The 17693-nt window shown below is 34.1% G+C and overlaps 7 protein-coding genes and 4 non-coding genes across 11 annotated transcripts; 4 read left to right on the top strand and 7 right to left on the bottom strand.

Moving 5' to 3' along the window:
* Positions 1–909: 909 nt before the first annotated feature.
* On the top strand, positions 910–4449 carry NAEGRDRAFT_58839 (apo L domain-containing protein; the record flags this gene model as incomplete). Its single annotated transcript, XM_002674113.1, has 3 exons — positions 910–1411; positions 2257–2577; positions 3145–4449. The coding sequence occupies 3 exons, from the start codon at positions 910–912 to the stop codon at positions 4425–4427; spliced, it is 2106 nt and encodes a 701-aa protein (XP_002674159.1). The 3' UTR covers positions 4428–4449.
* Positions 4450–4862: 413 nt separating this feature from the next.
* NAEGRDRAFT_t485 lies at positions 4863–4933 on the bottom strand. The gene has a single exon. It is a non-coding gene; the product is annotated as a tRNA-Asp (tRNA).
* A 190-nt stretch (positions 4934–5123) lies between these two features.
* NAEGRDRAFT_80745 (uncharacterized protein) lies at positions 5124–5891 on the bottom strand. The gene has a single exon (XM_002674041.1). It carries the CDS (start codon positions 5769–5771, stop codon positions 5268–5270), a length of 504 nt encoding a protein of 167 aa, XP_002674087.1. The 5' UTR covers positions 5772–5891; the 3' UTR covers positions 5124–5267.
* A 1090-nt stretch (positions 5892–6981) lies between these two features.
* Positions 6982–10095, top strand: NAEGRDRAFT_51205 (uncharacterized protein; the record flags this gene model as incomplete). Its single annotated transcript, XM_002674112.1, has 3 exons — positions 6982–7384; positions 7736–7935; positions 9025–10095. 3 exons carry the CDS (start codon positions 6982–6984, stop codon positions 10093–10095), a joined length of 1674 nt encoding a protein of 557 aa, XP_002674158.1.
* Positions 8049–8119, top strand: NAEGRDRAFT_t487. Its single transcript has one exon. It is a non-coding gene; the product is annotated as a tRNA-Trp (tRNA).
* A 78-nt stretch (positions 10096–10173) lies between the features above and the next one.
* On the bottom strand, positions 10174–11080 carry NAEGRDRAFT_80744 (C-5 sterol desaturase-like protein). The gene has a single exon (XM_002674040.1). The coding sequence runs from the start codon at positions 11056–11058 to the stop codon at positions 10300–10302; it is 759 nt and encodes a 252-aa protein (XP_002674086.1). The 5' UTR covers positions 11059–11080; the 3' UTR covers positions 10174–10299.
* A 1125-nt stretch (positions 11081–12205) lies between these two features.
* On the bottom strand, positions 12206–12279 carry NAEGRDRAFT_t484. Its single transcript has one exon. It is a non-coding gene; the product is annotated as a tRNA-Thr (tRNA).
* A 23-nt stretch (positions 12280–12302) lies between these two features.
* NAEGRDRAFT_56271 (delta 5 fatty acid desaturase) lies at positions 12303–13929 on the bottom strand. The gene is made up of 3 exons (XM_002674039.1): positions 13162–13929; positions 12985–13119; positions 12303–12942 (listed from the first exon to the last, which is right to left on the bottom strand). The coding sequence occupies exons 1-3, from the start codon at positions 13920–13922 to the stop codon at positions 12318–12320; spliced, it is 1521 nt and encodes a 506-aa protein (XP_002674085.1). The 5' UTR covers positions 13923–13929; the 3' UTR covers positions 12303–12317.
* A 469-nt stretch (positions 13930–14398) lies between these two features.
* NAEGRDRAFT_t483 lies at positions 14399–14472 on the bottom strand. The gene has a single exon. It is a non-coding gene; the product is annotated as a tRNA-Thr (tRNA).
* Positions 14473–14620: 148 nt separating this feature from the next.
* NAEGRDRAFT_70818 (uncharacterized protein) lies at positions 14621–15875 on the top strand (the record flags this gene model as incomplete). Its single annotated transcript, XM_002674111.1, has 2 exons — positions 14621–15056; positions 15091–15875. The coding sequence occupies 2 exons, from the start codon at positions 14621–14623 to the stop codon at positions 15873–15875; spliced, it is 1221 nt and encodes a 406-aa protein (XP_002674157.1).
* Positions 15876–16951: 1076 nt separating this feature from the next.
* Positions 16952–17536, bottom strand: NAEGRDRAFT_70817 (uncharacterized protein; the record flags this gene model as incomplete). The annotated part of the gene is made up of 1 exon (XM_002674038.1): positions 16952–17536. The coding sequence occupies one exon, from the start codon at positions 17534–17536 to the stop codon at positions 16952–16954; it is 585 nt and encodes a 194-aa protein (XP_002674084.1).
* Positions 17537–17693: the final 157 nt, after the last annotated feature.

Below are 17693 nucleotides of genomic sequence, written 5' to 3'. Positions count from 1 at the left end.
ATCAAAAGCTTAGTTTCTCAGGTTGTTTTGGTGATTGCTTTCCGAATGGGATTAAGAGAGATAAACGAGGGGTCCAAATTCCTTAATGGGATATAGGATTACTATAGCAAGTCGAAACAGTAAATCATTGAATGGAAGTCCTATCAAAACTTGCATTTGGTATTTCAATTTAATTAATGATGAATTAAACCTTGAATTGAGTTCTTTGTGATTGTATAGCAAGATGATGATTGAATCGGTTTTAGAGAATTGCAACGTTGTTTGGTTTTACCAACAAAAATAATCTCAGCACCTCCCATATTTACCGTTAAACTTTAAAATTTGAAAAATAAAAGAAAAATTAAAAAGTAATTTTGAAAAAAAACATTCAATATCACGATGCTTTAGGTACGTTCCATTACATACATTTACTTCAACATTCTAATAAAATGTCCAACAGTTTTGTAGATACATTTTTTATATTTCATCCGGATGATGCTGTCCAATCAACTCCATCAATTTCGCTGCTGCTTTCCAAGTTGAAACAACAACTCGGCCCACAACAAAAACCAACTTACTCCTACCAATTCAATCAAATTGGTCAGCTTGGCACAGAATATAGCGGAGGAGACAATCAGAGATTTTACTTTGCATCAGATGTAAAAGTCTCACAGTGGCACAACTTGATTCTCGTCTGTGATTGTGGCAATAAGAGAATTCAATTCTTTGACCTTCATTCGAAAGAGTACCGACACACTCAAGGTATTTGCCAGCCCTGTGCGTATGTGTATTGATGGCGATGATGATTTATATGTAACCACCAGAAATGATAAGGTATTAAAGTACAATATCAAGGAACAATTATCAACCTCCAATCACTCACCCGTGTGGACCAGCAGGTTTAATGGTAAATTTCTGAATGGTATTGCCATGTACCATCATGGTAAATCCCCTCGAGGAAATTCATCATGTGAGTTTGCTGGCAATGAAGGGTTTGGCATTCCATTTGATGATGATGACTACTATGATAATAACAACAAATCTACATTATTTGTTTGTGATACGGGCAACAATAGAGTTGTCAAACTAAATCCAATCGATGGCACACTTGTTTCTACATTCTCATCAATAGGTATTGTTAAATTGATAGATCCTCTGTCCCTAGCTTTCAATGATGTTGGTGAATGTTTCATCACAACCTGCAACACAGTATTGTGCATTCGGGATGATGAATTAGTCAAGATATTCACAGTTGAGGAGGAGGTAAACTCTAAAATATGGCTGAACATTACCATTGATAGAGACTTTATCATCATCTCTTGCAAGGCTAGTAACACTCTTGTCGTGAGGCACAGATTTGATTATTCCTTCTCGCTCAGACATACCTGTAGACCTTATGGATTGTCTGGTTGTTGTTTGAATGTTCATAGTGGTGAGCTGTTGGTTGTTGATGATTTGGGTGTGCTCTTGTACAACTAACAACAAGTGGAAAACTTGCAAACTTCACATGATACCAAATAATGCAATTGCTCCGCGCCATCCAACTACAATAAAATGTCCCAACAAATTCAACCTCACCATGATGACGATGTTGTTGATAATACTATCATTCGGAATGACAATATCGTAGAACAAAACAACATACAAGAGGAGGAACAACCATCGATGAATGTTAATGAAGGAAACAGACAGGTGCATTATCAAACCAATCAAGATGAAGGAAAAGATTACAAGACAATGCCTATAGCTTTCTCGAATTTTGAAGAGAAGGATTTGAAAAATAAGACATCCACCATTAGGCTGCTAGCTAGTTGTCCTTTTACTATTGGAGAAGTGATAACAATTATTGGCTGGTTCATCTCAATTGCCCTATGCATTTGGTATAGTGTAGATGCCTCTCAGCAATTCATCACTTCTCAAAACAATCCAACAACATCAACATCCTTTGTAGAGTCGGTGCCATTGTACTTTCCAGCCATTTCGATATGCAACTGGAATGCTATGGTTGATTGTAGCTATTGTAATTTAACCTTAAAGTTTAATTTCCAAAGTGAATGGTGAGCTGGGAATTGTTGAAACTTTTGAAATTCCGTATGATTTTGTAACCATCTTTCAGAATGGTCAATTATTCTCATGCTATGTATTCAACAATGGATCATCTCTTCTTGCAGGTATGTGTAGTTTATTAATCTTTGATATTAAGCTTTCAAAAAGCCAACGCGACGGGATATGCTGGTACTATTTCATTCTATTTTAGTGTTCCTCCTGTTCCAATAGAAAGAGATACACGATTCGGTCTACAAGTAAGCTTCCATGAGCCTGGAACCATTCCAAAAGTTTTCTCAGAAACTAATTTTGCCATTTCTGGGGTTGACAATTATTTCATCTTGACCAAAGTTTTGACAGAAACACTGAAACCCTCAGTAGAAAATCCAGATACAGTTTTTGTAAGATGGGATTCGTTATTGTCCATTGTCGAATTGACTGAGATTGATCCTCATGTTGTGGTAATTTCAGTTGCCTATTCTTCATTGAATGAGAATAAGATTCAAGAGGTGGTTACATCATCAATAGAAGGACTACTAGGACAAATTGCAGGTATTATTGGGATATTGTACGTAGTTACTAGTATATTTGATTTAAACTAAAACTTGTTAGTATGGGAATTGATATTCTGAAAGTATTGAGAGGAGCTTTGGAAGTGCCATATGCAATTAAAAAGAAATCTGTACGTGGATTATGGGAAAACTTCAATTAAAACCAACTCTGACTGTAGTTAGACTTTACAACAGCAACTTGGTTGATACAACAGAATACTTTTAGAATGCACAAACAAGTTATCAAATCACATTTGGATGTGAATTGCCAATTTTCTTGATCAAATCAACCAAGTAACATGCATATGTTTCCTTTCGTAAGACAATAATTCGACTTTTTGGCAATTAACACACAAATCATATTTGAATTGCCACAATTGTATTTTGCAACTTGTTTCTGTCACTTTCTCATTGTATTTTTATTGGACAATGACATTCCGAATGTTACAACGGACCAAAGAATTCATACGAATCAACAGGCTAAATAACAGACTTGAGTCATATAATTTTTCAACACAAAACAAAATGCACCAACCACAACAATACTCTCCACAAACTCCTCAACCAGGTATGCAACAACCTCCACAATATGGTCAACCTGGAGTCCAACAACCACAATATCAACAATACCCTCCTCAACAAGGTTATCCACAACAACCTCAACAAGGAATGTATCCACAACAACAAGGTATGCAACAATCCCAGTATGGTCAACCTCAAATGATGCAATCACAACAAGGCTATCCACAACAACAAGGTATGCAACCACAACAATACCAACAACAACCTCAACAACCTCAACAACCAGGTATGCAACAACCACAATATCAACAATACCAACAAGGTTATCCACAACAGCAAGGAATGTACCAACAACCTCCACAATATGGTCAACCTCAAATGATGCAACATGGCTATCCACAACAACCAAGTATGAATCCTCAATACATGGAACAACAACCTCAAATGATGCAATCTCAATTCGGCCAACCAATGACTCCAACTGGTCAATTTGTACAACAAACAACCACAACTGTTGAAAAGACTGTCTCACCAATGACACCTGTTTCTGTAGTGCAACAAACAACCACTGTTGTTCCTCCACCAATTAATAACAACATGATACAAGCAATGAGATTGGTTGCTGTTGAAGAATCTGCCAGAGAATGGCTCAAGAAACGTATGGAAATCATTAAAATGCTTGAAGATATGATCTGTGCATTGGATAAGAAACAAAAGAAAACAGCAAAGGCCAAAGTTGGTGGTACTGCCACAAACATTGTTGGTGCTTCATTGATTGTGGGAGGTATCGTAGCAGCTCCTTTTACACTTGGAGGTTCGCTTTTGGCTACAGGAGCTGGTCTTGGATGTGTTGGAGCTGGTACAACCACAAGTGTTGTTGCCTCAGTTGTCGAATGGAAACATGCCAAGAAATCTGCAAAGGCAATTCAAGAACTCTTGGCAAAGGATACTCAATATGTCAATGATATGATTAAAAAGATTTACGAGTACAGAGTTACTGATCCATACATTGATACTCGTACCATTTCTGTTGGCTCAAACACTATTGGAGTTGTACAATTTGTTGATGCCCTTATTGGTCATAGACACCAAGGATTGGATAGTCGTGGTGGATTGACAAATGGTGCTACAGGTATTATGAGTTTGACCAGTTTAATGATTAAAGGTATGGTACCAATCATCTCCATTCCTGTCGATATGGTTATTTTGGTTGAAGAATCTAAAAAGGCAAATGGAAAGGAACCTTCTAAATTGGCTGCCAAATTAACACCAATCTTGGAATCAATCAAGGCACAAACAACAAAAGCAACTGGTACTTTCTTACCTTAATAAATTGTAGTTTTATCCACAATCATACCAGATTTTAATTACAAGTACCAGATTCAAAGAAATTTAAAACAATATCCAAATCATTTCTTATTCAATATTAAGATTTTAAAATAATGATTGGCTACATAATGCACCTCATCCCGTTTGAGAAGTTAAGCATCGTCGAGCCACATCAGTACTGAGGTTGGAGACAACTTGGGAACCTGTGGTGCTGTAGTCTTTTTCCTTTTCAAGAATAATCAGTACCAATGATATACGCCAAAAAATTCATCCATTATTTTTTGAAAGAAAAATTAAAGAGTTTAACCTTTGACTATTTTTTCTATGGAATTAGGAGATGAAGATTTGAAAATTGTAAAATAGGTGATTACATGCCAGTATTCATATGAGGAAAAAATTAAAACTTAAGTAGTGGAGATAGAGTCAAAAATTAATCTCGAGTGCCGGGAATTGAACCCGGGTCGCCAGAGTGACAGTCTGGAATGCTACCACTATACCACACCCGATTTCTTGGTAATTTTCACTAGAAAATAGTATTAGAACAAGTTTATTGAACTTACCATAAAAAGAGCTAGAAATAGCCCAGTAACTTTACTGATGCTAGAGTTCAACTTTGATGGTAAGAGTTGAGTTGCCATTATTATTCACTGTTCTCTGCCCCATACCACATACAAATAGCAGTATTGCCAAATTGAATTAAAATTAATTTTTTATTTTTTTATTTTTGATTTCGGAAATATTTCACATGATTGCAATTTAAAATTCCAAATAACATTCAATAGAATTTTTGGATAATAGGTTTGTACGAAGTATTATTAGCAAAATGTACAATTAGTTTTCTCAGTGAGTTTGTTGAAGAGATTTGGAGAAGAATGGGGCCAAAATCAAACCAGCAGTATAACAAATGGCAATGCAACCAGTGACGATAGCAACAGTCTTCAATTCAACTTTTGGTCCATCATACTTGGCATAGTGAGCCTCTTCACTTTCTGGGTCAATTCCTACATAACAAGTTACTGTAGAATTGGCGGCATATGAATAATAGGTTGATTCACTACTAAATTCTTCAGTTGTTCTTATTGGTTGGAAATTGGTTACATTAGCAAAGAGTGTTCCAGGGGCAACTTTTACAATAGCTTCGCAACAAGTATGGGTTCCTTCACATGTTTTACAATTCACTTGTGGTTTCAGCACTGTACAAGACATGGCATTAGACATTTCGTTAGGGTCGGTAATTGCAGAAGCAATAATGCCGAAAAGGATAGCAACAAATGTAAAGAAACAACAAGAAGTGAACAATAAAATCATAACCCAAACTGTTTGAATTCTTCCGTCTTCAGCCATTATTGTATTTTGTTGATAATATTAAGTAGATGAGGATGATGATGTATAACAAAGTGTGTTATTTCCTAGATGACAACGACGTTTTGATGATTAGCCTGTCTAAAGATCAGAAGAACAAGTTGTGTTATTTTTTTAAAGTTTTTTTCTGCAATCCTTACAAGAACTGGTAGCCATAATTGTTATTTGTTCGGCGAATTTAGGTTAATTCTTTTGGTTCAATGTGCGAAGAGATGATCAATTGATTCAATTCCTTAGTATTTTCTTTCTTGCTTGACTACAATATATTTTGTATAGTAAACTCTATCTCATTATGTTGAGTGCAAGAAATTCAGAACGTTGTTATAGCTAGTATTCAAAAATTCCGATTTGTTAGCTTGTTAATTTTGTTTTGTTTCTTCCGATTCCTGCTGTTCATCAACAAGTGCTCGAATTTGATGCAGTTTTCTTCTGGCATGAAGTTTTACTCCAACCACAATAGAAATTACGATCAATATCAAAGAAATCACAAAGGCTGAACACAGTGCAACAGCAACATATTCCTCAGTTGTAAAATCTGCCATCTCCTCTCTAAGAATTTTCCGATTATTTATATACAAATAACTTGGTGGGTACAAAGAATAAAACGTTTTCAGGGAAGCTTTTCACGTGAATGTTCCTCAACAGCCAGCACAATTTTTTTTTAAATAAAGACAAAAAATTTGTAGTGATTTGGCGCCAAACAAGTACATGAACCTAAATATCCATAGTAAGGGATTGTATTTGGAGATATTATAAAGCGAATTTTCTTTATGTGAATATTGAAATAAGTCAAAAATTAAGTTAAAATTTATAAAAATTGTAATTTTCAAGTTTCCATTCATTATTGAATTGTAATGGATTGTCAATTTTGAGAATGGTTGAAAAGCTCTATTTGGAAAGACAGAAATTGGAAACTTTGAAAATCATTGAATTCCTTAAACAAAATGGACCACTTACAATCTCTTTCTGTTGCGAGTCGGCAAAGGTTGATTGCAATTAACAGGAAAAGCGAGCACTTGTTCCTTTTTGGGTGATTTCACACTTCGTAGCACTTTAATTTTTACACTCCATTCCATATTCCTTTTCCATTAAGATTCTAAAATATGTTGTTGCCTTGCTTACTATAAAAACAAATCAGCCAAACAATTACTGATAGCAAAAAGAAAAAAACCAGCCAATCAATTTCAACAACATGTATTATCCATACTCTGAAACTAATGCAGATTCAACCCCTGCACCAGAACTTTCGTCATTAATCAATGAGAGTTCACATCTCTTATCTGGTAATGTTTGCTATCCATCATTTAACTCGTTGAGGGAGCAAGTTATTAATCCATATGAAAAGGAGCCATTGCCATCTTTCACTCCAAACAACCAATCTTTTGTGAAATATGACTTACCAGATCAAACCAATAGTCTATTGAGTGAACAACTTTCAAATGTTGAAAGAAAAACTCAAGAATGGATTCAAGAAAGATTGGGATTAATCTCAGTACTAGAACAAATGATTCATGCATTAGATTATCAACAACAAGAAGCTGCAAAGAAGAAAGCAAACGGAACGGCTACCAATCTTGTTGGGGCAGCACTTATTCGTAAGTTTTACAACATACTCAATCGAATTTGATGAAAATAATTCCAAGTTGGAGGATTATTGGGAAGTCCACTCACATTTGGAGGTTCTCTAGTGGCTACAGGAACTGGATTACTAGTTATTGGATCAGGAACAACAGAAGCAGTAGTGGCCAGTTTCAAAGAATGGAAACATGCCAAGAATACTGCCAAACAAGTTCAAGAATTGTTAGCAAAGGACACACAAATGGTCAATGAAATAATTTCCCACATCTATGTGATAAGATCCAAATATCCAGAAATGGATTCTTGCATGATTAGCATTGGAAATAATTGTGTTGTAAATGTTTTCAATTTTGTTCAATCTTTAACAGGTAATCAAAAGAAGGATTTCAAGAATTCAGGACTCATGACCAATGATTATTGTGCTTCCTTGTCGTTGGCTAGTTTGGTGATTAAGGGAGTGATTCCTTTTGCTGCTCTTCCAGTCGATTTGTTAATTCTTGTAAAGGAAACTAAGAAAGCAAGTGGAAAGCAACCTTCGAAATTGGCAACTAAATTGCTTCGAGTTGTTGTGAGTTTGAGACAACAAACAATTTTGGCAACTGGTTTGAACATCCAATAAACTACAATTTTTACGAGTTAAGGATAGGTCAAAATCATTGTGTTTGAGAATTCAAATGTACAGGGGCGGTGGTGTAATGGTAACATCGCAGCCTCCAAAGCTGTGGCCGGGGGTTCGATTCCCCCTCGCCCCCTGTGATTTTAATTTTCAAGTTGAGCATTAATATTTGAAGAAGTTTTATAACAACCACACAACCAATGTTTCCATGCTTTACATTTCCTTATTAAATTTATTTTGAACATTACCAATTTTTGGCAAATCACTAATTTAGTCTTGCTTCAACATCCAACTGAATAAGTTTTATAAAGCTCAAATGCTGACATGTCACCAATATTAAGGATGAAGGCTCAAATTACCAGAATCCACAAAACTATTAATGACATCACATTGAATAGAAACTCTGGTAGAAGAGAATGAGGAATTTTCCAATCATTCACTTGGTTGAATATTTAGAAATACAGAAGTGGAAAAAAAATCAAAATTAAAAACAATATAGAATTGTACTACAAACATTCAGTTTTCTTTCCAGAACTCAAAACGCACTCAAATAATTAAATTACAATTTGTCATATTCGAAACATGTGTGCTCTCATTCATGCAGTGATGCCATTCATCATTCCTGATATTAAATCTGAAAGTCAACCAACAAAGATTTAGTTTCGAATAAATTGTTTTTTATGGTATTCTAAACTAATTAGTAAGAACATCCTTTAATCTCGCGAGATAATCAATTACCAGATCACAGAACGATTTATCTTCAATACAATTGGAAACACAAGGAGCCGTTTCGGAATTTATTTTTTGTAAACTATCTATTTTTGTAAACTTTAGGAGTTCAGCATTAACAATTGAAAAATTACAAATTTTATAAAAAAAATGCTTTCAAACACAACAGCAAATCAAGGAAACATTTCTGATCAGCAAGGAAACTTGAAATCTTCGAGAAATTCAACAAAATTATTTGTAATTTCGAGGTTGGACGTTTCGGAGTTGTCTGGTTGGTTAAATAATGAGTGTGAAATACCGTTTAGTTTGCAGGTAGCAACTATACAGCAATTGAAAGGTGTTTCGGGGAGAAGTATGTTGGATTCTTCAAGAAATAATGGAGCTGTTTCGAATATTCAGACGAAAGATGTTCGGAAAGTGATTTTTCAATCAAAAGAGCAGTTAAATATGGAGGAATATCAAGGTGGAATAATATGCTTGGATGATTCGGATAAGAATAATTCCATTTTGATTAAAAATACGATGAAGAGCTTATTAACATATTTTGATAATTCCAAAAATGGCGGTCAAGCACCGTTTCCTATAATATTTCTAGTTGATGAAGGATCCAATATGCAATCAACCATGCTGTATTTATTTTCTAAAATTATTATAACTTGTTGTAAAGTAATTTGCGAGAATAATAGCAATTATACAAATATGGAAAGTAATGAATATTCCAATTATATTAGTGGTCAAGTTAGAAAAAGAATTCACAGAATATTTACAGAATCCTATTGTTCATTCACTGAATTTATATCAGGTGCTGTATTAGAAATGAGAGATGCATCTGTAAATGAAAAATTAATTATCAGATTCATGTTGATAATGTTCCATATTTGGAAATCAGCTCAAGATTGGATCATTTTCCCAATGGAATTCAAAAATCATGTAAATAGTTTGAAAATCTTGCAATTTATCAAAAATAATTTGCAATCCAACAATTCTCTCAACAAACAATCACTTTCCCAAAATGGAAATGTCATTCAAGTCAAGAAATTCCTTCCATCAAAACCTCCAACCTATCTAGAACCTGTCAGAATGGACATTGTCCCCTCAGTGTTTCAGTCCATTCAAGCTTACTCTTACTCACTTTCAATTTTACAAACTACTCAAGTTGGTGACCAAACTCAGAATATTCTCTCAATATCTGATAATTCAAATCTGAGAAAATCTACAACTGATTCATTATCTTATCTGAGAAAGAGGAAAATATTGGAAAAGGAACAAATTGTAAAGGCAACTGAGGAAAGTATGATGGAGAATATTAGACAAACATATGTTAATGATATGAGAAATGGAGATTTGACAAGTCAGAGAGAAGAACATTATAGAAATTATTAAGAACCAATTCAGAGAAGGTAATTTTTCAAAAATTTCTATATTAGAAATATTTCCAAATTTGTAAAATAATTTTTTGTTAATAATTTAAATTAGTTTTTATTTGTTTTTTGGTTGTTTCCGTGTTATCGCACTGAAACTTTCTCGTTAGTATTATTATTATGTACATGTTTCTATATTTTTGGTGTTCTTCCTTTCGAATAGAATTTAAAACTGTTCATCACTAATTTCATTCAATTTCATTGTACCAAATAAGAAATCCCAAACAGGCAAATGTTCAGCAAAATTCCACTTGAAATGTCTATGGTGAACAGCATGGAATTTGTAAGTATAAACATATGGAATTCTGACCTTTCGTCCACAATGATTTAATTGCACAAAGAAACTAATCAAGAATAAGAATAAACAAATAGAGCTAGCTGGCAAGGAGAAGAACATCATTTGACCAACTCCAAAGTATGCTACCAAAGTTCCTTCAAATGCATCACCATAAATAGCATCACATACCCCATTTGGAGTATTATTTTCGTGATGCCATTTATGGATGTGAATATACATCCACTTGTTGGTATGACAAGATCTATGGAAAGCATAAATCAAAAAGTCATAAATTAATACCTGTTGCAAGGTGCACCACATGACATTCATCAAATAACACATCATTTCGAATGGTTCCATCGAAAAGATATTCGATTCATAACAGCTACCATAATAGTAAGTATAGGCAGCAACACAAGTTGTCAAAATTGCAGCAAGTGAGTGATTCACACAATACGAAAGGAAAACGTAATGTGTTGTCTTATTCTTGAATTGTGGTTTGATTTCTATGGTTGGCCAAAAATAGGAAAAATATTGAGCCATGACAGAGATGAGCATTGAAGCGAGAGTTAATCCTATTGGCACGTAGATCCAATAGTTGAAAGTTGGGCCTGATTCTAATAAACCAAATTGTTCGGCAGTTATCATATTGTTGATGTTTAGTTAATTTTTTTCTTGTTGTTTCTAATAATGCTTGCCGAAAGAGTAAAGAAATAGCAAAATTGATAAGACCATGAATTTAAAAATAAACCGCCTCTGAACAGCTCTTCACATTCGTAAACATCAAGCGTTTATTGGAAACTATTTATCCTTTTTGATCCAATTTAATACTTTACAATTTATTTAATTTCCAAGTTCACCTTTATACGGCAGTATACTGATAAAAATAGCGTAGAGAGAATTTAGCTGTAAATAAAGAAGGTCAATCTCAATGAGTACATTGGATCACAAAAACATGAATATTCTTCCGAAATGTAGTGAATCGTGATTAGTGACTTTTCGTTTGCATCATGAACATGATCTATTTTTGAATCTACAGTTGTTTGAAATTCTATCATTTTCGTACCCTGATGCACTAATCAATTTTGCATCTAGATATTTATTGAGAATCTACGGTTATTGTTTAGTGGAATGACCAGTGCTGACAACATTGAAAAAATTCTAACAAAGTTGAAATTTGGACTTCTTGCTATCTTATACGGTCATCACAAGGTACTCAACGAGGAGGTGAGCTCTCCTATTCAAGTTGTAACTTGTACATTTCAAAGGTCTAACGGAACTTCATCTGGTGGTGTATTTACATTGTCCATCCCACTGATTTGTGTTCTTTCATGTTGTTTGTCGTCTTGTTTCCATAGTGTGTATTTCAATTTCGACTTGGTATTACTCTTCCAGCAATGCAATCACTTGCTATTTTCCTCTTACTCTCCAAGAGTTTCTGTCACCAGCTGTTTGAAGTTGCAATTGTTTCGTCTGCACTTGGTTCTCTCTCCTAGTAGCTTGGCAACATTGGTTCCTTTTTCCTTATTTCTTAATACGAGGACTATTTTCCATGATAAGTTGAATGCATATTGAAAACCTAAATTCATTCTTTGACCACTGTTTATTTTGAATGAGTTAATTCATCCAAATACGAAACAAATACAATACACACAAGCAAAATATGAGTGGTTGTTCGTCACAACTTACAAAATCTTTTTCAGTGCAAAAGGGTTTGTATTATACCAGGGCTACTAACTAACAAACTGATGTCCACAATCCAATATCAATTCTGTTTGCTTATACCTTAAAAGAATGCCTCCCTTGGGAATCGAACCCAAGACCTCTGTCTTACTAGGACAGCGCTACTGCCAACTGAGCTAGGAAGGCTCACATTATTAAGAAAATGCTTAAATAAAATTTTCCAATTAATTTATTTCAGCAAGAAGCTTCTTGGTATCCACAAAACTGGTCACTTGTCTCACATGAGCAGTCATAGCATCCCAAAAGTTGTTGTAAATGGTATATTCAATGTTATTCTCCTTACAGACTTTCTTAACGATTGGAACAATCTTTGGATATAGCCATGGGTTAATACTTGGAAATAAGTGATGAATAACTTGGTGGTTCAAAAACCCAGATAGATAGGTCCACAAATAACTGTCATGACAATAGTCGACACTTGTTGTGATTTGGATAGTTGCCCAATCCAATTCGTCTCTATTGTTGAGGGCTCCTTCCTTCAAGTGACTGAATTTACACTTCTCAGAGATGTGATTGATTTGAGAAAAGAAACCAAATAACAGACCTGCTACAACTTCAGTAACACTAAATATCAGTACAGATTCTAATGCATTTCTACCGAAATGACCATCTGTAGAGTAAAAGAGGACCATTGGCAAGATTAATCGGTACATTACAAAGACAATCTTACTTGCATAGAAATGGAATGTTGTAAAGCTCCAAGTTGGGGATGCAAATCCAACACCATCACTAACACGTCTCCTCCAATAATGTGCCAAATCCTTAAGTTGCATATAAACAATAACTAAACTATACATGATTGGTAAAAATACAATTGAACCAGTTACAGACATAATCTTGATTGGGGTGGAGGTTTTCTCTCCTGATTTAGGATACTTTTTATCAGGTAGTGATCTTTCTTGTGAATTTACGTTACCTCTTTCATAAATACTGATATCTGGATCGATTTCACTCATATTCGTATATCTATAAATGTTAATCTAATTGCTAAAGTTAAGTGCTACTTACACATGGTGAGCAATGTTATGTCTAATGGTCCAAAGATAGAATGATTGTCCCAACAAATAGGAACAACCATGTCCAATCATTCTCCACAAGGTTGGGAAATCTGTGAAACTTCCATGTCCAGCATCATGAGCAACGTGGACAAGGGACAAGTGGTGAAATACACCTCCCAAGAATGCTAGAATAATGGCAAGTGACAGGTGTAATCCTGTCAAGTATTGAGATAAAAGCTGACAAGCTAACAACCCTGAGAAAATGAAGATTGCATTCAACAATCTCAAGAGAGAAACCCTTCTAATGTTAAGATTAAAATCTTGTCTTGTAAGGGCAGGAATAAACAAGTCATTTCTTATTTGCTCTTTCAAAATTTCATAAATATTCATCGTTCTATTTTCTTGTTTCTTTGCAATCTTGTAATCTGTGAAATTAAACTTGATCTTGGAATCATTTACATCTTCTTGCTTTGTTTCTTCATCAAATTCACCAATATACTTAATCATCGACTGATTATTATTATTCCCATCATCTCTCAAGAATATTCTACTAATCGAATGGGATGACAAATGATACGATTCAAACAGTGCAGTAGAATCTCTTGCACAAGCTGTTTCTATCATTTCACGACCACCAGGATGTTTATCAGCAAATTCAGTAATATCGTACACTTTCCCATAGAGAAGTATCCAGAGTTGTGAATTTTTCACTCCGTCGTGTTGTTCGAGTTGTGAGAGGGTTATCAAATTGTGGCTGCTGCTCTTCTTCATTTTTTTTTGAGAATATCTTGTTGAATATTCAATAGCAACATTTTTTTTTAAGCTGAACAGTTGTTAACTTGCTTTTCGAATATTCTGCGGACTTTTGAATATTCGAAATTTGCGTTATTAGTTCTTTGTCTCTTGGAAGCTAGCATCTTTGGGCATGTTATGTTTACAGTAAGGTACTGAATTCGACCAATTTACATAAAAGTGTGGTACTATATTTGAAGATTTGAAAGAACAGTTTCATTTATTAGATAACGTTATAAAAAATTGTAAATCACACCGTTGTATAGTTATCTTTTAAGAAACAGTTGAAATGTGTACCACCTCGGTTTTTTAAATACACATCTTTATTGGACCGTATATCCCACCCAACATTGTGTTTGGTATATGGTACATTGATAGCAAAATCCTTAAAGTTTAAACGTTCAAAAGGTTGTATATTACATTGATAATATAATTTCAAGTGTATCTTAAAAGAATGCCTCCCTTGGGAATCGAACCCAAGACCTCTGTCTTACTAGGACAGCGCTACTGCCAACTGAGCTAGGAAGGCTTACATCATTAAGAAAAAGCTTAAATAAAATTTTCCAACTGAAAACCAAATATCTTAGGTTGTGTAATTTCAATACATTTCTTTCTGGGTTTACTAGTTCATGGAATATTCATTGTGGTGGGAAATATTATTGTAAAATCAAAAAAAAATGAAAGGACTTCACCTTGAAGGAACTCATCACTCCCAATATTTATTTATTCATGGAAATTATTCATCATGGGCCTATTCTGGCTACAAAGGTTCCGTACACCACGATCCGAACGATGTTGGATCAGGACAATTTCCTACACTAAGACATTTTCTTTTTCAATCTGAAGAAATAATGAATGAAATTAATAGAGTGGGAATTAAAAAGGTAGTATGTGGAGATAATCACACCTTTATTCTGTTGAATGATGGTCGAGCTTTTGGAAATGGATGGAATGAATATACACAATTATTAACGAAAAAGATTGCTCCAAAATCAAATCAACGAGATCAATTGGTGAAAGCCGACATTGATCATATCGAGGATATTTATTGTGGAGCAAATTTTACTTATTGTCTTGTTAAAGGAACGGACGGATTTGAAATGTATTCTGCTGGTAGGTTTTAAATCAAAATACTTACTTTTTTGAGGATGGAATAATGAAAGTTGTTGTTCTCAAGGTATTGGCTCTTCTGACACTTTTAGAAAAATTGGAAGAGTATATTATTCAGATGGTAATGGACAGCAAAAGTTTCCACCTCCAAATGAAACAGTTATAGATGTCAGATGTGGAGGTTCAAATGCTGCTGTCTTGACATATGATATTATTTCTAATACTTATTATTTGAGTCATTCTGGAAGTTTTGATAAATTATCAAATAACCCTAAACCAGGAGTCTTATATAGAACTGTCTTACCAAAGGGTTTTGCTTTTTGTGGTATGTCTTTGGTTGGTAATTCTGTGTATCAGATCTACCTTCACACAGCCAATTCAACCTATGATGTAGCTTTAAAAGAATGCAACAAAGATTGTGCTCAAATCAATAGAAGATATTGCATTAATAGAAATGGTAAACTGGCCCTGTTCCCCTCCTACAGCAACAATACTGTACCAGATGTCACCTTCAAAGCATTCACATTGAGAAACAAAATGATGGCTGTAGCTGATGATGGTAATGTCTATATAGACTCTGATTCCTCTTACGAAAGAAATATGTTACAATTAGACTTTTTACCCTTGCTTTCTGTATCAGATAGGTACAAATTTCAGACCAACCCTTCCAACTTTGATGTTTCAGTCTGTGCAGGTGAAGAAGTTGGGTTCATTATGATTAAAAAATCTGGCGAAAAAGGAATGATTTTCAAAGAAAGATTGTTGAATCAAATCAATAGCAATAACCCTTTCGTAGATTGTATTATGAATATTAGAGATTGATAGGTTTTGGATTTATAACATGATGATTATTGGAATGTAAATATATACTTGTAAATATTAGATCCCCGGTTGGAAAGTTAACTGATTGAATCAAACATGGACAACTTTATATTATGGGGACTAAACATAAGGATGTGCAACCTTATTAACAAGATCCATTAACACATTTTAAAAATTAAATTCCTGTATTCTAAAGTCAATAAATTCTTATTTTTTCAATAATTTCAAAAGCAAGTCCGAAAATGGATATACATCTGCTCCTGCCTGTGGAGATTCATTAATTGCCCTTATTCTTTCAGTCAATTCCAGTTTTTTCAATTCTTCCAAGATACCTTCACCCAAATGAGTTCCTATTAGTAATGTTATGCAAGATAAGCAAGGATACCAGTTGCGATTTGAATAATTAAGTCCTTTTTTAAAACACTTTAGAAGATTGTGGTCGAGCATGTAGGGAATAAATTCCATTGCTTTTTGGTAATGTAGCAACCTTGTAATTACCCAAAATACCTCTGTCTGAATAGTTGAATACTGATCTACATTAATGATATCCATAAGAAGAGGAACTATGCCTGTGCTGATCATTTTTTCACAATTATCAATATTTGTCAATATCCATACAGCTTCAAGTGTCAATCCTCCTTTAATAAGTGCTTCCAATAAGCCATTGCTCAGTAGTTTGTTACTATATTCTTCGCTATAAGCTACAATATTTCCTAGAATTGTAACAACAGGTCTATAATAAATTATTAGAATGATCAGTTAGTTTTGAAAAACTCACTTTCTAATATCAGGAACTTCAACAGCGCACATTTCAATAAGCTTTCTAACAGCTTCCTCATTTTCCATTATTGAGTCAAGTCCTGTTTCAGATATATATGAAAGAGACCAACAAGTTTGATAACGTATGTTATAAGGTTTATCATCCATGGATAGAAATATCTTTAAAAGTGCTGCAACAGCAACTTGGATATATTCAGGAGAAGGAGAAGGCGTACGACTCAATAGATTCGAAATGCACCACACAACTGACCCATTACAATACAGATTCTTCTTAGTATTCGTTAGGTAAATAAATATTACAACCAACCTCTATTTAAAACTTTCAAATCCAGTAGCAAATAATTTTGCATCAATTCCACCATTATTTCCATAATATTGTGATCTAACACTAAATTTCTAAATTCTACAGATTCTCCAGCAATATTTCCCAAAGCCCAAATACATTGATCAATTATGGAACTAGAATTAGTTTTCTTTAACAATTTGACAAGTTTAGAAATGACTCCACACGAAACTATGTAATTGGTATGGTCATAATTTCCAGACACAACATTAATAATCAACCAACTTGTTTCATACAGAATAGAAATCAAATCTGATTGAGAAATTATTCTTTTAGCACAATGTGAAGTTTCGTTTTGATTCGTTTCACTTTTAACAGTAAAAAACTTGGCAATATATTCCTCATCAAGCAAATTCACAATCCTTTCCAAAACTCTCGATTCAACAACTGTTGATATTCTCCCTATAATATCCCTTTCACTGGATAAGAACTTTCGAATTTTAGTAACAGATTCCAATACAGTGCCGAAACTATTCCTTTCCAAATCGAGATAATAATTTAAAATGACGATTGCTTCACCAGGGAGGTGAACATCCATTCGGTGTTGAATTTTACAAAATCTTGCTCTTGATTGGTGAATGAGAGAATTTCGTTTCGTTTCCTTGAGAAATTGTTTTCGAGCATAAATCATAATTTCATCTTCATTTTGATGATCAGAAATTTTGATCCGGATTCGGGAGCAGCAATTTGGTTGT

This window comes from Naegleria gruberi (genome assembly GCF_000004985.1).
Source record: "Naegleria gruberi genomic scaffold NAEGRscaffold_42, whole genome shotgun sequence".
In the NCBI taxonomy this organism is placed as follows: Eukaryota; Heterolobosea; class Eutetramitea; order Acrasida; family Naegleriidae; genus Naegleria; species Naegleria gruberi.
This window is presented reverse-complemented; position numbering and strand designations above follow the sequence as displayed.